At 34.0% G+C, this 25635-nt stretch overlaps 1 protein-coding gene across 2 annotated transcripts in view; it reads right to left on the bottom strand.

Annotated features, from left to right (window-relative positions):
* LOC148940448 (uncharacterized) overlaps window positions 1-23781 on the bottom strand; it is a 55823-nt gene extending 32042 nt beyond the window's left edge. For both annotated transcript variants that reach the window (XR_016143344.1, XM_089104902.1), the window contains exons 1-2: window positions 19289-23781; window positions 15042-15215 (exon numbers count right to left, since the gene is read on the bottom strand). Coding sequence is in view for 1 of the 2 variants with exons in the window: in XM_089104902.1 (XP_088961028.1) it covers window positions 15042-15215; window positions 19289-19331 (217 nt within the window). In the remaining variant the exon portion in view is untranslated. The remainder of the gene's footprint in view (window positions 1-15041; window positions 15216-19288) is intronic.
* Between the last annotated feature and the right edge of the window lie 1854 nt (window positions 23782-25635).

Genomic DNA, 25635 nt, shown 5'->3' with positions numbered 1-25635 from the left:
TTCAAAGGGATAGTGCCCTTTTTATTAGTCGAAAGTGATTTGAGGGCAACTAACCCCCCCTCTCATGCCCACCTTTCTTCCAAACACATCGAATCAAAATTTTGAGACAGCCATTTTATTAAACGTAGTTTTCAGTTCTGGAAATCAGGTCTTTGAGGATGACAACTCCCCCACAGCCCTCAGGGCAAGAGTTGTAATTTATCCTATTAAGGCCAATTCCAAACAGTCGTGATCCCTTTGTGTCAGCAAGTGAAATGGCCTAAACCCCCTTATTGGAGCTATTTTTTCAATCCATTCATTGTTGTCAATCGCTGTCCACAAGTTATGCAAGCTGTCTATTGTTCATATATAAGGTTTTTATCAAAGAGGTAATCGTATAGACTTTGAAAAAAGCCTCATTCGATTTAAAAGGGCTAGTGCTCTTTTTAATAGTCGAAAGTGATTTGAGGGCAACTAACCCCCCTCTCACGTCCGCCTTCCCCCAAACACATCGAATCAAAATTTTGAGAAAGCCATTTTATTAAACGTAGTTTTAAGTTCTGGAAATCAGGTCTTTGAGGATGACAACTCCCCCATAGCCCTCAGGGCAAGAGTTGTGATTTATCCTATTAAGGTCAATTCGAAACAGTCGTGATCCCTTTGTGTCAGCAAGTAAAATGGTCTAAACCCCCTTATTGGATCTATTTTTCAATCCATTCATTGTTGTCAATCGCTGTCCACAAGTTATGCAAGCTGTCTATTGTTCATATATAAGGTTTTTATCAAAGAGGTAATCGTATAGAGTTTGAAAAAATCCTCATTCGATTTAAATTGAAAGTTCTAGGTCCTTTTTTCAAAGTCAATAATAATCTGCAAATAAGCACCCCCCCCCCATACCACAATGACTTAAAATTTTTTGCAAGCACACACAAACAAAAATTAATTAAAAAACTGTTTAAAAAATAAGTTTTTCAAAAAAATTCAATGGTTATTTTAAAATTAAGCTCATCATATGTAAATTCCCGTTAAAATTAAAACTCAAAACGACCAGCAATTACTATTTAATAATAAGTAAAACCCAAAACGAACAGAAATTAAACAAAGAATCATAGCAGAAAACATACAACAAGTACTAATATAAATGAATAAATAGATCTTACAGCGAGTAATGTTTAGATTGAATATGAAAATCAAGCTTAAAACGAAAACAAATATTTTGCTATTAAAGTATAAATGAAACTTAAAACGAACAGAAATTAAATAACAATCAATGTGAACAAACATACAATATATATTAATGTGATGAATTAATGTGACGTTTTCTTTTGTACTTAATATTGAAAATAAATATTAAAACTACAGTAAAATTTTGAACTGATGAGCTTTTAGCAATTAATATCATTATGCATCAAATATTCAGTTTAACTTATTAGTTCTTTTCAAGATTAGTCAAGACAAATATAATTTCACTACAAACAAAATTTTGATACTGCCTTCTGCGTCATTGGTGCTTCACTGAAAACGAATTGCTCGTATATTACAAATTTATTATTTTCCAGTTCTAACAGCATTGAAAATGAAAATGAAATTACAGTGAAAAAAAATCTTGAACTGATGGATCTTTCAACAATTAATATCATTATATATCTAATATTCAACTTGATTTTGTTTATACTTTCCAAGACTGTTTAAGACTCATATAGTTTTGCAATTTTTTTTAACTCTGCCATTTTTTCTAACTAATCGTGTTGGTTTGTTATGAAAACATTCTATGGCTTCTAGGCATTTGTATTTGAGCGGAAAACTGCACCTCAAACTTTGTGGAACATGCATTTCCTTGCATGAAACACCAAAATATAATAAAATGTCAATTTTCGGAGTGTTCCACTACCCGCAAGCAAGTGTCATTGGTATTTTTGAATCCGCATGGTCAATTTAGGGGGTGGAGGGTAGGCTAATTCTCGAAGCAACCCCACTCCGTCGTGTTGTGATTCACACTTCCAAAATCTGTCGTCTGGACTATCATATAATGTACCAAGCATAAAACTATCCCAAATCAGTATCAATAAATAAATGAAACCCAAAACGCAAAAATATTAAAATAAATATTAGAGTCAAACTCAAAACGAGCATAAATTAATGTGAGTAGGGTTCAAAACCCCTATGCTTTCTAAAAGCCAGAATATAATTTATTCTTTACTAAAAAAAAATCCAAATGAGTTTACTGAAAAGAAATGTGCATTGTCAATTTAATATACATATTCTGATATTTATTTCCTAAAATTTTAACTAATGAAAAAATTGTTTTCATTAAAGCGCCAATGACGCAGTAGGTTTTATGCTTCTGCAGTGAGGCGATACCCAAACTCTTGTTTGTAGATATTTCTATTCGATTCAGACTTGATTTGCATATTCAATTTAAGTTTCACTCGTTTTAAGATTTATTTATTCATTTACATTAATATATATTGCATGTTTGTTCGCATTGATTGTTATTTAATTTCTGTTCATTTTAAGTTTCATTTATACTTTAATAGCAAAATATTTGTTTTCGTTTTAAGCTTGATTCAATCTAAACATTATTCGCTTTAAGACCTATTTATTCATTAATATTATTACTTGTTGTATGTTTTTTACTATGATTGTTTATTTAATTTCTGTTCATTTTGGGTTTCATTTATTCTTTAATAGTAATTTCTGGTCGTTTTGAGTTTGAATTTTAACAGGTATTTGTATCTCCTGAGCTTAAGTTTAAAATGGCCTTTACTTTTCTTTGAAAAACTTATTTTTCGGACAGTTTTTTTTTAATTAATTACTATTAAAGAATAAATCAAACCCAAAATGAACAGAAATTAAATAAACAATCATATCAAAAAAACATACAACAAGTAATAATATAAATGAATAGATAAATCAAGCTAAAAAAAAATATTTTGCTGTTGAAGTATAAATGAAACCCAAAACGAACAGAAATTAAATAAACAATCCATGCAAACAAACATACAATAGATACTAATGTAAATGAATAAATACATCTTAAAAAGAGTAAAACTTAAATTGAATATGCAGATCATGCTTGAAACAACGAAAATCACTACAAACAAAAGTTTGGGTATCGCCTCCTTCTCTCACTGTAAAAGCCTAAAACCTACTACGTCATTGGCACTTTACTGAAAACGAATTATATTTTACAAGTATTTTTTTGTACATAATATTGAAAATATATATTAAAATTACAGTAAAATTTTGAACTGATGAGCTTTCAGCAATTATTATCATTATACATCAAAAATTCAGTTTAATTTATTTGTTCTTTTCAAGATTGTTCAAAACGAATATAGTTTCACTACAAACAAGAGCTTGGATACTGCCTCCTGCCTTAAATGTAAAAACCTAAAGCCTACTGCGTCATTGGCACTCCACTGAAAACGAATTATAATACAAATATTTTCTTTTCCAGTTCATACAGTTTTGAAAATGAAAATAAAATTACAGAGAAAGAAAATCTTGAACTGTGGATCTTTCAACAATTAATATAATTATATGTCAAATATTCAATTTGATTTTGTTTATACTTTCCAAGACTATTCAAGACACATATAGTTTTCAGTAAAGTGTCAATGACGCTGTAGGTTTTAGGCTTTTACAGTGAGAGAAGGAGGCGATACCCAAACTCTCGTTTGTGGGGATTTTTGTTCGTTTCAAGCTTGATTTGCATATGTAATTTAATTTTTACTCTTTTTAAGATTTATTTATTCATTTACATTACTATCTATTGTATGCTTGTTGGCACGGATTGTTTATTTAATTTCTGTTCGTTTTGGATTTCATTTATTATTATTATTATTTATTTATTACCCGTCAAAAAAAGGTACAAAAGACGGAGTATCACTAAAAAAGAAAAAAAAACACATACACAAAAAACAACAAAAAAAAAACACATCGAACAAATTACAAAGACGATAAACAAGAACTCAATTATACACTGCTCTGCAGGCACGTAAGAAATTTTTACTTTTTAAACTCCCAAGTACTGAACACACACAAGCAATATGAGCATCGTTGTCATCAAGCCACAATTGCTAAAAAATTAAGAAGTAAGTATTGCTAAAAAATTAAGACGGTAGGAAGACTAAATATGACAAGAGACGGGCAAGTTTTGTTTTTAACAAGGTACGAATTTCTTGAGTAGCAAGTAGCATGAGTAGCAACGGCGGGGTAAGAAACAGAATTCTTCAGTGGGAAGTTTTTCGTAATAGATCTTCACAGAGTCCTAAGAAATGTATCCAAATCCGATCAACAGCTGAAAAATACTTTGAACGTACGGGAACTGCCAAACTGTTCAGACTTCGTAGCTCTGGGGATCAGTGCAGTTAGATCATTCGCTGATACGTCAGAGGGACTCGTGTCACTACACCAATATAGTTAGGGCTCTTTATGGCAGCATAAATCTGCGGCTGGTTGGTCTTGATCGACTCAACATATGGTTTCAGCTGTTTTTTTCGTACGAACCACTAGTTTCCAGTCCGATTTGACTTTCCGTAATTCAGATATATCACTAGTATCCACACATACCGAATCTACGAATCTCTTCCTAGCACACGGGGTATCAAGCGACTCGGGCAGATTTTTCAGGACGATTGCATAGAAGGGCTTATCAGGCTGATTTGAAGCGCTTGGCCATTCGATGGGTTTGTTGGCATTAATGCCAAAATGGTTCTTGATAACTCGAGACAATTCATTCACCTTAATAGCTACGGTTGCTGCAGTAGCTTCACTAATAACTGGGACTGAGCAGGGAGAATCAATAACAAAGGTCGGCAATTTGGTCTTCTTGGCGTGAGCTTAGTGAATCCATCTGCAAATGTCCGTAAAATTCTCTTCATCTTTTGCGTGAATTTTACAGCGTGTTGTAAACTGCATTAGTTGATGGAGCGATTCTTTGGGTTTAAGAATTTCTTCTGGTGTGAAAAAGCCGACGCCTGTATCAACTATTCCCTTCAGTTTTCCATACTACGTATCACGAAGTTCAACACAGCATCAAGAATAATTTGTCCTCCATTTCCGTCGACATCCAGAAAACAACGCGGTACTGTCGACGTACCTTAAGAAAAGGTTGAAATTTGCTTGTAAGATTTGCGTAATAAAATCTTCTATTGGCAACTTCCAATCGGCAACACCGAGCTAAAATAATTGTTCCCAGGAGAAATCACAGCGGTCAAATTAACCATAGATAAGCCGATTATAAAAAGTCTTCAAATAAATATCCACTGGGAAATTACTCACAATGTAAAACAGGATTTCATCCAAAAAAGAGTTCTTTACACCACACGCTCTAGATCAAGAGTACTATATCAAGATCAAGACTATATACTTCAATAGCAATTTTTTTTGGTTTTTTTTTTTAGCTAGAATTGAAAATTCAATTTAAGCATTACTCGCTTTAAGATTTATTTATTCATTTATATTATTACTTGTTGTATTTTTTTTTTGCTATGACTGTTTATTTAATTTCTGTTTGTTTTGGGTTTCATTTATTCTTCAAGAGTAATTTCTGGTCGTTTTGAGTTTGAAATTAAACATGTATTTGTATCTGCTGATCTTAAGTTTAAATTGGCCTTTACTTTTCTTTGAAAAACTTCTTTTTCGGAAACTTATTTTTTTAATTAATTTTTGTTCGTTTTTTATTGCAAAAAGTTTCAGGTTTTAAAAGTTCCTTATATCAAAATCAAACTTTTTTTATGTTAAAATCAAATGTTCATCATAGTATCAAAACTAGCATCAAAGTAACAATATCAAAGTAAAAAATGGGTTTGTGTCAACCTTGGAGTTTTTATTATTTGATGATTGAACTATTTTTAACAAAATGGCTATCTCAAATTTTATCGGATGGGTTAAGGAAAAAAGAGCTTAGTCGGGGACAGGGGGGGGGGGCTAATTGCCCTTCAATCTCTTTTGACTCTTTAAAAGTGAACTAGATCTTTCCAGTTTGAATCACATGAACCCACTCTAGATTTTATACGGGCACCCCTTCTATGACAACCATATTTGCCCCCAGGCCACAACTTATAATACTTTTCCCCGGACCCTGGGGGGGGGGGTATGTTGACCCCGGACTTTTAATATCTGATGTTTGAACTATTTTTAACGAAATAGTCACCTTAGAAGTTTTGTCGGAAGCATTTGGGGGACAAGGGGTGTGGAGGGGGGATAGTTGCCCTCTGATCTCTTTTGACTCTTAAAAAAAGCACTAGAACTTCCAATTTCCAATCAAACGAGCCCCCTCTGAAGTTTATACGAGCATTCATTCCATATCAGCTATATATGCTCCCCGGGCATAACTTACAACGCCTATCCCGGGCCCTGAAGGATTGCGTCGGCCCTGGAGTTTTGTTATATGATCTTTGAACCATTTTGAAAAAATGGCTCTCAACGTTCTGATCGGATGGGTTTGAGGAAAATAGGGTGGGGAGGGGGGGGGGACTAGTTGCCCTCCTAATTATGTTGACACTTAAGAAGTGAACGTGAATTTTCAGTTGGCCTTGGATATCTTTTGACTCGTAAAAAGTGAACTAGAACTTTCAATTTCCAAACAAATGAGCCCTCTCTGAAGTTTTTACGAGAATCCCTTTCTTAAGAAGCATATACGCCCTAAGGACAATACTTACAACGCCTACCCCCCGGAAACTGGGGGGTTGTATCGACACCGGGGTTTTTGTTATCTAATTTTTGAACTATTTTTAAAAAATGGCTATCTCAAAATTTGTAGCGGATGAGCTTGGGAAAAAAAGGGCATGGGGGATAAGGGCTAGTTGCCCTCTGATCTTTTGACTCTTAAAACGTGAACTAGAACTTTCAATTTCCAATCAAATGAGCCCTCTATGATGTTTATATGAGCATCCCTTTCTTATGAGCCATACGTGCCCTCAGGGCATAACTTAGAACGCCTGCCCCCGGGCCCTGGGAGGTTGTATCGACAACGGGGTTTTTCTTATCCGACGTTTGAACTATTTTTAACAAAATGACTTTCTCAAAATTTTCATCGGATGGGTTAGAAAAAAGCGTGAGGGGGGGGGGGGGAAAGGCTAGTTGCCCAAGAATCACTTTTGAATCTCAAAAAGTGAACTCGAAATTTCTATTTCCAATCAAATGAGCCCTCTCTAAAGTTTATGCAAGCATACCTTTCATAAGAACCATATATGCCCTCAAAGCATAACTTACAATGCCTGCCTCCGTACCCTGTGGGGTTGCGTCGACATCTGAGTTTTTGTTATCTGACTTTTGAATTATTTTGAACAAAATGGCTATCTCAATATTTTTATCGGATGTATCTAGGGGAAAAGGGGCGTGGGGGCTAGTTGCCCTCTAATCTCTTTTGAGTCTCAAAAACTGTACTAGAACTTTCAATTTTCAATGAAATGAGCCCTCTCTAAAGTTTTTACGAGTATCCCTGCCATAAAAACCCTATATTCCCCCAGGGCGTAGCTTACAACGCCTGCCCTCGGGTCATGGGGGGTTGTGTCGACCCCGGAGTTTCCGTTATATGATCTTTGAACAATTTTAAAAAAATGGCTATCTCAAATTTTTATCGGAAAGTTTTGAGGAAAAAAAAGGTGTGGATGGGGGGGGGGGGCAACTTACAACACCTGCCTCCGGACCCTGGGGGATTGTGTCGACACCGTTTTTTTTTATATGATCTTTGAACTATTTTTAACAAATAGCTATCTCAAAATTATTATTGGATGCATTTGAAAAAAAGGTGGGGGGGGGGATGTCTAAAATCCTTTTTAGACACCGGGGGGGGGGACTAGTTGCCCTCCTAATTATGTTGACACTTAAGAAGTGAACGTGAATTTTCAGTTGGCCTTGGATATCTTTTGACTCGTAAAAAGTGAACTAGAACTTTCAATTTCCAAACAAATGAGCCCTCTCTGAAGTTTTTACGAGAATCCCTTTCTTAAGAAGCATATACGCCCTAAGGACAATACTTACAACGCCTACCCCCCGGAAACCGGGGGGTTGTGTCGACACCGGGGTTTTTGTTATCTAATTTTTGAACTATTTTTAAAAAATGGCTATCTCAAAATTTGTAGGGGATGGGCTTGGGAAAAAAGGGCGTGGGGGATAAGGGCTAGTTGCCCTCTGATCTCTTGACTCTTAAAACGTGAACTAGAACTTTCAATTTCCAATCAAATGAGCCCTCTATGATGTTTATATGAGCATCCCTTTCTTATGAGCCATACGTGCCCTCAGGGCATAACTTAGAACGCCTGCCCCCGGGCCCTGGGAGGTTGTATCGACAACGGGGTTTTTCTTATCCGACGTTTGAACTATTTTTAACAAAATGACTTTCTCAAAATTTTCATCGGATGGGTTAGAAAAAAGCGTGAGGGGGGGGAAGGCGAGTTGCCCAAGAATCTCTTTTGAATCTCAAAAAGTGAACTCGAAATTTCTATTTCCAATCAAATGAGCCCTCTCTAAAGTTTATGCAAGCATACCTTTCATAAGAACCATATATGCCCCCAAAGCATAACTTACAATGCCTGCCTCCGTACCCTGTGGGGTTGCGTCGACATCTGAGTTTTTGTTATCTTACTTTTGAATTATTTTGAACAAAATGGCTATCTCAATATTTTTATCGGATGTATCTAGGGGAAAAGGGGCGTGGGGGCTAGTTGCCCTCTAATCTCTTTTGAGTCTCAAAAACTGTACTAGAACTTTCAATTTCCAATGAAATGAGCCCTCTCTGAAGTTTTTACGAGCATCCCTTCCATAAAAACCATATATTCCCCCAGAGCATAACTTACAACGCCTGCCCTCGGGCCCTGGGGGGTTATGTCGACCCCGGAGTTTCCGTTAAATGATCTTTGAACTATTTTTTAAAAAAATGTCTATCTCAAAGTTCTTATCGGAAAGGTTTGAGGAAAAAAAGGCGTGGAGGGGGGGGGCAACTTACAACACCTACCTCCGGACCCTGGGGGATTGTGTCGACACCGGTTTTTTTTATATGATCTTTGAACTATTTTTAACAAATAGCTATCTCAAAATTATTATTGGATGCATTTGAAAAAAAGGTGGGGGGGGGGGGCTAGTTGCCCCCCCACCCTATAATTCGTGTTGACTCTTAAAAAGTGAATTACAACTTTCAATATCCAATCAAGTGAGCCCTCTATGAAGTTTATACGATTATTCTTTCCATAACAACCATATATGGCCCCAGGGCATAACTTACAAGCCTGCCCCCGGGCCCTGGGGGGATGTGTCGACACCGGAGTTTTTGTTATCTGAATTTTAAACAATTTTTAAAAAAATGTCTATCTCAAAATTGTTATCTGATGCATTTGGGGGAAAGGGGGGGGGGGCTAGCTGCCCTCCGATCACATTTGACTTATAAAAAGTGGACTAGAACTTTTAATTTCCAATCAAATGAGCCCTCTTTGAAGTTTATACGAGCATCCCTTCCGTAAGAACTTCATATGCCCCCAGGGCATAACTTACATACAGCGCCTGCCCTCGGGCCCTAAGGGGGTTGTGTCGACATCAGAGTTTTGTTATCGAGGGGCTTTGGCTATCTCGAAAGTTTTATCTGATACAATTGGAGAAAACGGGCGTGGGGGGGGGGGGTAATTGTCCTCCGATCTCTTTTGACTCTAAAAAAGTGAACTAGAACGTTTAATTTCCAATCAAATGAGTCCTCTCTGAAGATTTTACGAACATCCCTTCTGTCAGAACCATATTTTCCCCCAAGGCATAACTTACAACGCCTGCCCCCGGGCCCTGGGGGCTTGTGTCGACCCCAGAAATTTTGTTGTATGATCTTTGACATATTTTTAACAAAATGGCTGCCTCAAGGTTGAATGAGCCAAAATGGCTCATTCTTTTAGTATCTAGAAAGAATTATACAATAGTTGCAGTATATAGAGCTATCCTCCCATTTGCACTGCAAATGGGAGGATATTAGGGGGTCGGGTTTAATGCTAAGGGGTGGCCGGGCGGGGTAGGCTGTGCACAACCTTCCCGTGGTGGCCCTGTTTCCACTAATCTTATGGCACAACTAAAAAAACAATAAAACATCGAAACATTGTTACCCTTATGACCTTTGGTTTTCTATTCTCAAAAGCTTAGTAAAAGAAAAAAAATAATTTAAAAAAATAAAATAATTATACACAAGAGATGACCACTCACAAACAGTATACAGAGCTATCCTCCCATTTGCGCTTCAAATGCGAGGATATAAGGGGGTCAGATTTAATACTAGGGGGTGTGTCATTTGAGATACCCTTCGCTCCCTAATGGCTCATAAAAAGGAAACAAGAACTTTCAATATCCAATCAAATGACCCACTTCTAAAGTTTATACAGCCTCTCCATGCATAAAAACCTTATATATCCCGGGGCATAACTTTGAACACTTGGCCCTGGGCACTGGGGGTTTGTGTCGACACCGGAGTTATTGTTATCAGATGTTTGAACTGTTTTAAAAAAATGGATATCTCAAAATTTTTATTGGATGGATTTTGTAAAATAAGGGCGTGGAGAGGGGGGGGGCTACCTGCCCTCCGATCACTTTTGACTCTTAAAAAAGTGAATTAGAACTTTCAATTTCCAAGCAAATGAGCACTCTCTGAAGTTTATACAAGTATCCCTTCCATAAGAACCATACATACCTCCGTTAAGGCTTAAATTGAATATGAAAACCAAGCTTAAAACGAAAAAGAATGTTTTGCTATTGAAATATAAATGGAACTTAAAACGAATAGAAATAAAATAAATAATCAACGCAAACAATCATACAATAGATACTGATGTAAATGAATAAATAAATCTTAAAACGAGTTAACTTAAATTGAATATGCAAATCAAGCTTGAAACGAACAAAAATCCCTACAAACAAGAGTTTGGGTATCGCCTCCTTCTCTCACTGTAAAAGTCTAAAACCTACTGCGTCATTGGCGCTTTACTAACCAATTTTACTACAAATATATTCTTCTGTGCTTAATTTTGAAAATAAACATTAAAATTATAGTAAAATCTTGAACTGATGAGCTTTCAGATATTAATATTATTAAACACCAAATATTCAGTTTAATTTATTAGTTCCTGCTAAAGTTGTTCAAGACGAATATAGTTTCACTACAACCAAGAATTTGGGTATTGCCCCCTTCCTTAACTGTAAATAAAAACCAAAAGCCTACTGCATCATTGGCATTTCACTGAAAACAAATTATATTACAAATATTTTCTTTTCCAGTTCTCACAGTATTGAAAATAAAAATAAAATTACAGTGAAATAAAATCTTGAACTGATGGATCTGTCAACAATTAATATCATTATATATCAAATATTCAATTTGATGTTGTTTATACTTACCAAGAATGTTCAAGACGCATAGTTTTCAGTAAAGCGTCAATGACGCAGGTATGTTTCACTGATTATATATTGACAATAATATGATAATATATTAATGCTACTTCATCATTTGAGGACGTAAGTTCAGCTTCAACAAAATTACCGTAGAAATTATACAAAACTACTGAAAGGAACAAGTTTGTTGCTTATACAACATTTAGAATTTCATACAATGTCATATTGTATTTCATTAACAAATATATGATTTGAGAAAGATATGATTTTTAAAATTAATGAATTTTGCATGGATAACATCAAAGATATATAATACAAGGATAATATGTCAATTACCACAAGTTTTTTTCTTAATTTTCTTTATTATGATTGAACCAACAGCTGTCTCTTAGTAAAGAGCAAACCCTGGGTCACAGCAAGAGAAAGTTTAAGACTTGTTTAGGAGAAGACCAAAATTTTCTTGTGGGAAAACTTTAGCTTACAATGCTCATTGGCAACTCAACACTTATTTGATTCTGCTGATTGGCAGGAATGGTGACCAATATTCTGGCCTCATCTGAAGTATTAAATCATCTAAGAAAAAACGCAAGGAATATTAGGACAAGTTTGAAAACCATTCAAATTGGCACCCAATAGAAATGGAAAAAGCCAAAAGCAGAAATCTTCACCGGAATATTTCAGAAATTTATCCAATAAACCCAAAAAAGACCCAATTTTAGCTTGTGTATCACTAATATGTCTTTTCGTACAACCAACACCCTTTTGATATAAAAGTGGTTTAAATATGAAAGAAAATAAAGATGTGTATTTTGTAGCAAACAGCAAAAAAAAGTTTCAAGTAATATCTTCCCTCTAAAACAACGATTTTTAACAAACCTGCAGCTGTAACTTACACAAAAATGCAAAAGATATCAAAAATGACAGGTTGTGCCACGTATTTTCAAAATTTTGGAGGATAATTTAGACAAGATCCACACCGTCGTCCTATGAACTGTTTTTCAGTCAAAGATCCAGTTCAGGCTCAACAATATCAAATCCTGTCCAGTCTAATCTCTGAAGCTCCTTAAAAAATAAATACAATTCCGCATATACGGCCAGTTGACCTATATTTTTTGGTCTACTAACTTGCAGACAAATCTCGAACAGAGCACAAACCGCCTGAGGCCAAAACAGCTGTGCACGCTCCTCCTTCATCCTAATCTATTCAAAGCTTCCCTCTGTACACCCTCTCAGGAATTTCCTGTTTCACTTTTAATCTTCCTTTGCGACATCCTCCCACCCCAACACCGGACGACCTGCTTTCCGTTTATCCCTAGACAGTTGGCCAAAAAGGGCTATCTTCAGCAATCTGTCATCTTTCATCCGCAGAACGTGCTCTAACCATCTTAACCTTTCTCTCATTATAGCCCTAGTAAACGAGATTGAATCAGAATTTTCGCAAAGCCTACCGTACTGTTTGAAATACAGTCAGTAAGCCGGGTACTCAAAAAAATCCGTAGGCAATTTCTCTTGATTATTTCTCTAGCAAACCTTTGTCCATTTTTAGGAGCGCCCATGCTTCAGAACCATATTTGACCACGGTAATCACTGTAACTTCCAATATTCTAATCTTGGTTTGCAGGCTTATCTTCCTATTTTTCCTAACTTTTTTTTAACTGTGAAAAAAAACACCCTACGTCTGGGCTATTCTACTTTTAATATCTCCACTCCTCCCACTATCTTTACTAATAATACTACCAAGATAAGTGAAACTACCCACAACCTTTTCGTTACCCAACGTCACCTTTTCATCTTCATTTATTCTTAGCGTTAGCGACTTAGTCTTCTTAACATAAATTTTCAAACCTATTCTAGCACCTTAAACTCGCACAACCTGTAAAAGTTCATTCATTTTGCTCACACTTTTATCTAGGATGCTTATTTTCGCTGCGTGTTTGAAATACAGTATTTTGTCACGTGGCAGGCAAATATACGAGAAGATAAAAAAAAGTATGCAAGTTCATAATTGGATAAACATCAGATCCAACCTTTCACAAAGCCATAACTATTACATTGCGTATTTCTGACAGAAGAACTTTTCCTTGAGCAAGGACCTAAACTTGCTCCAAGGATTGAAAAACTGTTCTTGTTTCCACTATTTTCAATCAAATTTCCAAATGAAAAGCTATGAAATCATTACCATAGAATATCATAACGTAAATCACAAAATATAATTTTACCATAAATATTTTACAAAATATTATCATTACCATAGAATATCATAACGTAAATCACAAAATATAATTTTACCATAAATATTTTACAAAATATTATCATTACCATAGAATATCATAACGTAAATCACAAAATATAATTTGTGGAATGAGTTGATTCTCAACCAGAGAATGATATCATAAAAATTTATTCTTGAGTTGCAACATTAAAACATAAGGGATTCGAAAAACAAATTTACCAGAAAGTAACCTAGAGAACATAAATTCAGTGTTTTTTTTTCACCCTATCTAACATTAAAGAATAACAACTAATTATTTAATTTTGTACTAACAGTGCAAGTTAATCTAAAACAACAATTTATCAGAAATTTTAAGAAATAAGTTGAAACATTTATGTTTTTGTCTTCTTTTCTTATTTCTAATGAACTAAAATGGCAAAAGAATATTGTAAAGAGATTTATAACAGATCATTCAGAAACTTTTAAATATAGACATACTTCACAATGTTTGTCTTGATTGCCACACAATAAAATGTCATAAGGCACCAGAGACGGACTTGTGTTAATGATGGTATAGACAAGAGAGAACAGGTAGTTTATAAAGTTTATCTTAAACCCTGAACAGGGCGTTTAAATTACTTCTTGAGCTGGTTTTAAAATAAAATGCCAAGGAAAAATTAAATTCAAAAATCCTCTATAAGACTTACAGTCCCTCACTTTCAACAACTAGAAAACAATATTTACATTTTAATGGCTCTTTTTTGGTAATTTGAAAGCTTATTAGATTTTGATATGACCTATTTTTTTTTTTTTTTTTGCAATTATTTTTTTTTTTTTTTGTTAGTCTATTCCTTATTGTCAATCCTGTAATTAATACGCTTAGATTGGATTTAATAAATACACTAAACTAAGTCCATTTTCAACATAGGCTAATATTAAGTATGATAAAATCAATAATTATAATAATATCAATATTAGGCGTGTCTAAGCTGGAAATTAAAAGACAAATAGTAGTAGAGGCCAAAAATCTATAACATTGTATCATTTATATAGTTGAACCTGTATGTAAAACAACAACAGATTGTAACACACAAATTCGAAACATTGCAAGAGAGTTTAATTAAATAAACACTCTTTTTAATTAATTAATTTAAAAATTAAAAAAACTTTAAAATCAAAAATTATTAAAAATTTTTAACTTAAACAAAATAATTAATTAAACTGTATTACAACCTACATTCCCGTCATATTATCTGGTTTTTATTCAAAGACCCAGCTTAGGCACAAAAAAGGCATGCCCTACATATTCCAGCCTGTGAAGCCCCTTATGAAGTAAACATACTTGTGTACTTGTATAAATGTGACCAGTGGACCTATATTTTCTGGTCTATAACCTTTTGGAATATATAGATATTGGACTATAACCTTTCTGGTCTATATCCACTGAAGTCATTTTTTAGTTACAAGAAGGTACAAAAAAACATACCATCGTCCATATTAATATTTGGCTCCTGTTTAAGAAGGTGACAATCTGGTTCAAGCTTTGAGGATGTACCCATAGAAAAACTCTCCTCTTGGAATACTTCTTCTTTAGGTAATAAAAAAGGATCAGTACTTCCAAACAGACTTTTATCATCATTGGATGATGCATCTTCAAGTTCTAAAGAAAATATTTAGCATATTTATTTACAAATATTAGAACAATGATTTATTTTTGATTAAGTAAACTAAGAACAAAACATTTTTGGAGACAGACATGAACCAAAACAATAACTATTTTATTTAAGTTCTATTTTTTTTTAAATGATTTGGTGCTAGTCAAACTCAATTCGTATAAGCAAGGCTGAAACCCAAACAAACCTGAATGAAACCAAAAACGAAATAAATTAAGATAAATAACGAGTCAAACTCAAAACGAGAAGAAATTACATGATTAGGGCTCACAACTCCTATGCCTTCTCAAGGTCAACCACTGCTGCTCCGGGCGCCATAGCTAAGGGGGCGCAGCAGGGGGATTGCTCACTATGGCCAAATTATTCACTTTGACATGGCTTTTTTTTCCTCATATTTGAGCCAGGAGGGGGGGTACTATAATTAATTTTTCTTCTTAATTAATTAACTTAAAAATAAAAAATTATTTAAAAAAATTATTAATTAAACTATATTAGAACCAACATTCTTGTCATATTATCTGGTTTTTATTCAAAGACTCAGTTTATGCACAAAAAAGGCATGTCCTACATATTCCAGCCTGTGAAGCCCCTTATAAAGTAAACATACTTGTGTATATGTATAAATTCGGCCAGTGGACCTATATTTTCTGGTCTATAACCTTTTGGACTATATAGGAATTTACCCATTGGCAAATGTAGATATATCAAACTGACAATGCACATTCATTTGTATTTTTTTTAGTAAAGTGCAAATTATGTACTATTCCAAATTCCAATTTCACTCCATTCCAATTTCAAATCACTAGGGTAAAGGCACCAATGATTTGACAGTGCAATTTTGAAACTACTGTCGAATTTTACTTCCAAACAGGATAACTCTGCTTAATCGTGACTTGGAACACCATCTCTTGAAGCCTTTATTATATTTTGACAATGCAAAACATGGGCACTATATCCAATACACCCAGATAAGAAAAAAAATATTCAATTCAAACAGTTTCCTGTTTCCAACACAAAATGAGTTCCCGACAATTTTTTAGCTATGTAATGTTCAAACTGTCATTACTTGATTATTTTTGGCAAAAAAAAAGTTAGGATTAGCACCAATGCATCAACATACATCTGATCTTCTCTAAAATGTAGCCATATTTGCTTTTGCCTGATAAAGTTAAGGTTAAAATGGCAGCTAATATTATATGGACGAAACTATGTTCCAAGTGTCGAAAATTCTTGTCTGATGAAGTGGAGTATCAGACCAACTAAAAATGTTCCTTCAGCCAAATTCAAATGTAGCTATTGGATTCTATTACGAAATTCATTTCTTCTGAGAATGTCTTGTAGCAACCTTGTCAAAATTTTTGACAGACAGCAACAGGACCTGTTGAAATATAAGTGACTGTGTTGAAACTTTACTGAACATGTAAAATAGACAAGAAACAATTGGTGTCAAAATTCAGGGGTCCTCTGACAAAACATAGTTGTCAAATTTACGGGTACTTTCTCAACAACAAGAGATTTTGATGATTATTATTTGTAATAATATTTCACATAAAAAAAAACGTTTAAAAAACTTTTTTTTTAATTGTAGTTTTACTGATTTGATGCAAGATTTTTCCAAATCTCAGGAACTCTGCTTGGCCTCATGCTATGTTCATATTTTTCAGCATTTGACTTTATTGATCACAACACCCCAATTCATTTATTGCTGAAGAAATTTAGAGTACACCCTCTCTTAGTAAATTTTATACATGTTTTCATTCAAATAGAACCCAAGTTGTAAAATACAAAATAATCTCTCTGAAACCCCCCCCCCCTAATTAGCATGGAACTCCTATCCCACCCAAAATGCTAATGAACCATGTTAAACTCCTTGATATTACAAACTTCTAATAATCTTAAGTAGGACATGCATATTCCAAGAATTCTGGGCTTCCCAGAAAAAGCTTGATCAAAACTAATATCTTTTAAAGTGGATTAAAATGGTAGATTAACTGTGAAAAGGCCAAGTGTTGACAAACCCTTTAGCTGCTAACAATAGAGAAATATTTGCTGGACCATTAAAGCTGAGATAAAGTGGGCCGTTCCAGATAGCGTTTATAAAGAGACCTGTATCACACTATTATATCACATATTGTATTATAGAGACCTAGGTCACGCAATTATACTCCATATAATTATCCAATTTCGTCCCTATACCTGAGGCAATTTTTTTCAGGTTTTTGCTTCCACTATCTGAATAGTAATTTATACATTTACACATTTAGAAAAGTTGAAGAGAAACAAAGAGATAAAGTAAAAAGAACAGGCATGTCAAATTCACTAGGATCTGCCCACAAGCATTCCCCAACTATTTCAACACTAGTCAAATTGGGTTCCAACTTATGTCAAAAACAGGTTACTTTTTTGTTCTGTAGAATTTGTTGGTGAAAACACTCCAATTTAATATAATTTAAGTTTTGTACCCTTTTCTGATAAAACTTCAAACTTCTAATCAAACAGTTAGATTTATAGATATTTTTTCTACATACTGAAATCCTTTTCAAACCAAAAGTCTTTAAATTAAGCCCTCTGGAGTAGAAAAAGTGAATTTTACAAAAACTGTCAAATCATCAGTACCTGGTTGCTCTCAAATCAACTTTGACTCTTGAAAAGGCCACTATGACTTCTGATTACAAATCAGATGGTCCCCAGCTAAAGTTTAGATGACCAGCAATTCCATAAAAACCTTATATGCCCTAAGGCATAACTTATAACCCTTACTCTAGGGCTCTGGGGGGTTGTGCCAACCCTAGAGGTATTGTTATATGTTCTTTGGACTATTTTGAACAAAATGACCATCTAAAAATTTCAGTCAGATATGTTTGGTGAAAAGAAGGGTAGTATACTACCATTCCTTCCATAAAAACCTTAAATACCCCCAGGGCATAGCTTACAATCCTTGCCCCCAGGTTCTGGCTGCCTCCAATCACTGTTACTTTTAAAAAAATGCACCAGAACTTCTGATTACCAATCAAATGAGCAATCTCCAAAGTTTATGCAACCACTCTTTCAATTAAAACTTTATATGCCACCAGGGCACAACTTACAACCTATGCCATGAGGGCAGTATGTGGGGGGGGGGGGTATCCTCAAAACATAATTTCTGAACGTAGATAATTTCGGAGACCACACTGCCTTTCCATGATGACAAAATAAAAGTTCAAAATAGGCCGAATTCAGACCGAATTTCTTTACGTTGTGGAGTAAAACAATGGTCAGTTCTTAGCCCCGTCATATTTAATAACGCAAATAGAACAGCAACACGGTACCTACCCCCATATTTGATTGACGGTATCAACATTAACCACTTGTTGTATGCTGATGATATTTTGTTATTTTCGGATAATTTAATATCAATACAGAATGCAATTAATATATTACATTTACATCTACGGGTGATAGGAGTAGGTGATAGGACTGTTTTACTACTGATGATGGTCACTGTATATGTGACTGAAATATCTGGTATTTTTGTGAATTTCAATACACTGTATATTAAAAGGGATTTTATCCCTATTTTGAACTTTTATTTTATCATATTTTCTGGAATTTTCAACTATGCTGAATAAAATGGCTATCTCAAAATTTTAATAGGGTGTGTTAGGGATGGCAGGCGTGGGGGGCTGGCTAAACCCCTTTGAAATTTCTAGAACAACTCCTTTTATGCAAAGTGCCCTGGTCTAAAACAAACCAAATAAATAATACATTGTGCCAACATCATTCTTTACTTGGGCAGCACTCTTAATAGCACTGTCAATGATTGCAGAAAGGCAACAAAAAGCCATTACTAGCAATACATTAGTTTTAAAAATTCCATTGAAGAAAAAGTTTTTCAGTAATTATTAATAAGTGGGTTTAATAGTGTACTTTATTTATTTTTCAAGAAAAAGTACCAAAAACATGTAGAGTAATGACAGTTCAGATTTTGATTAAAATAGTACAAAATAAGTATTGCAACAATGACATGAAAGCAGCATAATTAAGCAATGAATTGAAAGAAAACCCCAATAAAACCAATTACCTTTTTTAACAGCAGCAATGTCAAAGAGACTGGGTGTTTCCATGAGTCAAATACACAGTTAGCTCCACTTGACAAATTTCAATATCATATCTTCAAAAGAGAGATTGTATCCTCAAAAGAGAAGAAGAAACACAAAACTTAGAAAACAGTTGGACAATAAAAGAAGATAGATCAACAGCATTCCAAAATTATAGACTGGTTTACTAATACTTCTAAATTTATAAGAAAATTAGAAAATTTCGTTTTAATTGCATATATGAGTTAAGATTCATTTGGTCATGTAACTTAGTGGTTTAACCAGGCGAAATTTACCACTCTCTGTTAAAACTTAACTTAATTCATTAGTTTTCAGGGAAATACGGGATTAGATCTTTCTCACCAAAGGTATAATATGTTAGTAGACTGTAATACTAACTGTAATTGTGTGTATTAATACTAACTGTAATAAAAATAGTCTTGTGGTAAATAGATTGTGTTGGTCTTTCCTAGAACAATCCATGACAAATTTTAAGTTCCTAAAAACTTAACAGCTTTGACATGAACAAGTTAACAGTTTAAGAAAAATTCTTGAGCAGACCTCCTTTATTCAGCTTACAGAACTGATTGCTCAAAGCAGCTATCACTTTTTACAACACTTCACTTCTTTAGTTGGTCTGATTGAATCAATGTATTTTTAGTCCACTTTGCAGTATTTAGAACATTTTGGTGAAATGTTAGCCCCTTATACAAAAACAAGCCTAAGCCCTTGCACCTGGAGAATTACAATTGGATTTTGTTTACATGTGCCAGTGGGGGAGGGAGACTGCCTCTTCCCAGGGATATGTCTTTGGATTTATATCACAGTGTATATAATTATCCAGTATGATCATTCCCTATCTCACCCATTATAAAAACCCGGACCAGGGTGCAAGTGCTCCATAGAACGTAGAAACATAAGCGGCATCAGATCTTTTCACGGGTAGACAAGTCAGATGTGAAACAATCGGAAACAAGTGGAAACCCGCTATTACGAATAATGCACTTTGTAACCATTTCTCATTGATAGACGCAAACACACTGATCCATAACTGCACAAAGAAGTGGGAGGAGCTTTTTGTTCACACCGAGAACGAAGACCAGAAATGATCTGCAATAAGCTTACTGGATAATTATATAAACTGTGATTTATATACTCATATAACAGAAATTTTTATCATCACTATGATGAGCAGTAAAAAATTTAATTTAAAAAGAAAATTGAATAAAAAAAAAATTAAGCAAAATACAACAACAAAATCACTTACATTGTTTAATCATGTATCTTTTAACATCTATTTTTTCCTGAAAATATGAATACTGACACTTTTTGGGGGGTTAAAACAATCTAGATAGGCTGAAACATGGGAAAATTTTTGTTTCTGTATTGCAGCACCTTTTTAGGATTTTCCTAGACAAAGAAACCGAATAAAACTAAGAAAAAACTGTCAAAACTAAGTATGACAGTTGGACTGGGTATACAGAATATCAATTAAGTCATTATTACTGCTATTCATAAAACTACAGACCTGAGTTGATTTTGCATTCTAGTATGATCTTGTTTCATTAATTAGACACTTTGAACGCCAATTAAATGTCAAGAACTTACCAAAAAGATGTTTTTTTAAAGCAAAAAGATGTTTTCTTAAAGCATGAATTTTATTTGCAAGCCCTTTCTTTTCCAGGATTGTTACTTTGAGCAGTCAAAAATGGACAGAAAGCCATACGATTGCGGTCGCTTTGCTGTCTCTTTAAAGAAGCATCTTTTTCAAGAGCACTTAGGGCTTTTAGGGCAAGGACAACCAGAATTTGAAATACTGTACCCAGTCTGTGATGATTTTTTTGTATTACAGCTGTTACCCTAGGCAGACTTGAAATCAAATCCTTTATGTCTTAGGGATCATCTTGTTACCATTACGCTACGGCAACTGTTAGTCAACAAGATATTATCAAACACATCATGCTTTTGCAAACAAAATGATGGGTGACATCATAAACAAAGGCATTATTTGTCAATGACATTATTTGATTTATGTGACACTGGTTTCTTACCTTTGAGGTTTTAGCTTTTATTTTTCCTTTATGCAAGTCTTCTATTGATTGAGCTCAGCAGTGTAAATTATAATATTTAACATTAACAAATTAACATTAACAAAATTAACAAACATCACAACAAAGAAATTCTGTAGAAAGAGTAATGTTTTTTTTATACTTTGCAAAGAAAAGGCAATATTCACTTGCTGGTTTCTGCATTATCAACAATAAGTCAATTTTGTGATTGACAAACTGGGCAAACAAGAGAGTGAACAATTATTCCCAAAATTATAACTCTTGTATGTAAGAAAAGCTATTCCATAACATATATTGCTGAGCAGACATGAAAAAATTCAGTTTGGATTTTATTCCTTTTTGTCAATTACAAAGCTAAATGACATTTCTTATAACAGAGGAATAGGTTAAGGTCTTCCAGACCAATGACATCCCAGGGATCCTAATTGAAGAGTGAGAATTAACTTTATAGAGTTAGAAAAATACTTTTGCTTTTGTATTTATATTTAGAAAAATTAAAAAATACCCTTGTGTACCCTGTATTTAAGCTTATTGGCACCAATGACTCTTGGTAGGTTAGATAGTTAATTGACAGGTAAGTCAATAGGCAGGCTATGCAAAAAGAGATGGATAAGTAAATATCAGTAAACAAATAGTGATAAAATTCTCAAGGGAACTTTTAGCTAACATTTGATTTTTGGAAATTAAAATGATAGAAGAAGAATTACATTAAGTGTTAAGACTATAGTGTTGTAAAGTTACACTAAAAATTACTTCAATGCAAGGATTAAGCTCCTATAATGACAAATTACTCCTTTATGAGGGTATACAATTTACTCTCTTGTCTCTAATTCAAATCTGAGGGGAAATACTTGATTTTCATGACTTTTATCCAAATCTGAGGGATTGTATTTGACATTCATGACCATAATTTAACATTTGAGGTATTCTTTAGCATGTTCCATTCAACATATGTAATTTTAAAATGAATGAATGTTTACAAAATCTACAATTACAGCTTAAATCTGATCCAGAGCTGTCTATATACAGCTGTTTAAACAGATAATTTTACCTGAGTAGATTCTTTTCATTTGCATATCCTTATTGAAAAGGGTGAATCAGGAAAAGTCAGACAGTGGGGTAAATCGGACACTGACCTCCAATTCATCTATGGTGCATTGTATCTGTGGTAGGCTTTTATGTTTTCTTCCAGATTAGTAGCAATAGGAAACAGTGCTATCAACTTCAAGCAGAGTTAGCATGCTTTCTAGTCAGAAGGTTTTGGAAGTTTTTTGAACAGCAATTTTTTAGGAACACACAGGTAACTGACTACTTTAATTTGTGCAGATTAAACAGTAAGTGAGATTGATATTTTTTTTCAAGCTATTGTTATTAGTTGAAGAGATAAGAGGGGTGTTGGTCTTACCCACAAAAAAAAGCCTACCTGGGGATATTCCAACATGTTGGGCTTACCCCCTATGGGGGAAGTTTGGCAGGGGTATTGGACTTATCCCATCTTACCAAAGATTGATATCTTAAATGGTAGAACAGATTCTAAGCTTTAGATAATAAGGGTTGAAGCAAGTAACCATCCTTAGATGACTCTACTTACTTAGTGGAATGTATTGTTGTCTTGATCATTCATGTATTGTACTTCTGTGCCTGCTCTTGTTTATCTTTCTCCCTTTTCATTGTTTTTACATCTAAACCTTTACTTGTGACAAGTTTTTGAATAAATTCATCCATTTATTCATAATTCCCCTTTGAATAAATCCATCCATTCAGTCATAATTCCCTTGTCTTTTCTAGATGCCTAGAAATTATGTTCAGAAAACACAACATGAGGTTGGGGGAAAATTTGATGCAACTCAGCTACAATTTCTTATATATTTATTTTACTTCCAGAAAATTGTCATGGGTCAAGTCTAAGCTGAAATATCAGACAAGTGGTGATAAATCTTATTTCCCTGGTTCCTTAGACAAGAGCCCTCTGGTTTCTAAAAACTGTTAAGTCCCTTGAAAAAGACCTAGCCTAGGCTGCTGAATCTATGTTCATGTTGGACTATGCTTTCCTTACCTGATAATTTGTTTTTTTCATTTCTCAGCCTCAAACCATTTTTATCACACATGGGACACACATGTATGTATTTATAAATTAGAATTTGTAACTATGGGGAAGCCAATTGCCAAGCTAAAAGGATACACAGAAGCCCAAAATAATGCCAATCTTTAGAAATAACAAATAAAAACAAGACATAAAATATGAAAATCACTGAATATTTCACCTGAGTAAGACAGCAAAACCAATCATGCATGGAGTGTCAACCAATTTTGTATGAAATAAAAAAAACAAGTTTTTTTTTAACTGAAAGTAAGGAGCAACATTAAAACTTAAAATGAACAGAAATTATTCTGTATATGAAAGGGGCTGTCCCCTCCTCAATACCTTGCTCTTTATGCTAAAGTATTTTATTGTTTAAAAAAATAGAGTTGTGTGACAGATTCAAACTTAAGCATAAAGAGCAAGGTATTGAGGAGAGGACAGCCCCTTTCATATATGGAATAGTTTCTGTTTGTTTTAAGTTTTAATGTTGCTCCTTACTTTCAGTTAAAAAAACTTGTTTTTTTTTTTTATTTAATTTCTGAACATTTTTGAATTAATGCAGCTTTGATTTTGGCTTGCCGTACATGAATAATTAAAACGAAATTTGCATATTAATTTTACTTATTTAGTTAAATGGCTTTCTCAAAATTTTGTTCTGATGTAACTTACAAATTAACTTATGTAACAAGCTTCTATATTTATATGTTTTATTATGTATATTAGGGAGTTTGCCTCCTAGTCAATACCTTGCTCTTTATGCTAAAGTTCAAATTTTGTTCAAATCACAAACCCTTGAATCACAAAGGCCAGTTAATTATAATATATAGTTCTTTTTAAAGTACAAAAAAAAAACTTTATCAAAAAGGGCGAGTTGTTGAATAGGGGGCGGACCCCCTCATATACCTAATAGTTTCTGTTTGTTTCAAGTTTTACTGTTGTTCCATACTTTAAGTTGAAAAAACTAGTTTTTTTTTATTTAATTTTTGATTGTTTTTTAAATAATGCTGGGAAATCTGGCACCCCCTTTATAGAAATGTCCCATCCCCCAAGTAAACATCCTCCATGGAAGGATCCTCCCCTGTATCCCCCCCCCATCGGAAAAAAAATTCCTCCTAAACATCTTTATACTTCCCATTAACCAATACTATATGTAAACAATGGGCAAAGTTCATCACTTCCAGCCCTTCCCCCAGGACCTGTGGGGGATTAAGTCTTCCTCAAAGACATATTTATTAGATTTTTGACTATGCTGAACAAAATAGCTATCTCGAAATTATGATTTGGTGACTTTGGAAAAAATGAGCATGGGAGGGGGCAGAGTTGCCCTCCAATTTTTTTGGTCACTTAAAAAGCGCACTAGAACTTTTAATTTCTGTTCAAATGAGCCTTCTTACAATATTCTAGGACTAATGGATTGATACAATCACCCCAGGGAAAATAAAAAAAAACAACAAATAAACACGCATCCATGATCTTTCTTCTGACAAAAAGTACAAAATTCCACATTTTTGCAGATAGGAGCTTGAAACTTCTGCAGTAGGGTTTTCTGATATGCTGAATCTAATGGCGTGATTTTCATTAAAGTTCTATCACTTTTGGGGGATTTTTCCCCCTTTTTTCAAAAATAAGGCAAAGTTTCTCAGGCACATAACTTTTGATGGGTAAAACTAAACTTAATGAAACTTGTATATTCGAAATCAGCATAAAAATCTGATTCTATTGATGTATCTATGGGTATCAAAATTCTGGTTTTAGAGTTTTGGTTACTAGGCTATTGAGCTGGGTTGCTCCTTACTTACAGTTTGTTACCACAAACTGTTTGAAAAAATCACCAAATTAAATGAAAATCATCAGAAATCACCAGATTGAAAAAGAAAATAACCAAAAATCACCAGATTCAAGAAAATCACCAGCAGTGGCAACCCTGAGTAGCAGAGCTATCTTCAAAGAGATTTTCTGTGCTAAAGAAATCAGTTTATGATTTCAATTCAAGAGCAACTGGTTGTGTGAAAATTGAAAACAGGATTATATGCCCAATTAATGAGATAGACATTTTCCTACATATTGTGTGATATTTTCTACCTATATTTACCTTCAGTGTTATTTTAAGTAGTCCTACTTAGTGTTTTATTTAACATGCCTGGAATTTGGAGTGTTAATTTTTGTTTCAAACCCCTAG

Source organism: Artemia sp. Qi Xiang Cuo, chromosome 19 (assembly GCF_049724085.1).
Source record: "Artemia sp. Qi Xiang Cuo chromosome 19, ASM4972408v1, whole genome shotgun sequence".
NCBI classification, from domain to species: domain Eukaryota; kingdom Metazoa; phylum Arthropoda; class Branchiopoda; order Anostraca; family Artemiidae; genus Artemia; species Artemia sp. Qi Xiang Cuo.
This window is presented reverse-complemented; position numbering and strand designations above follow the sequence as displayed.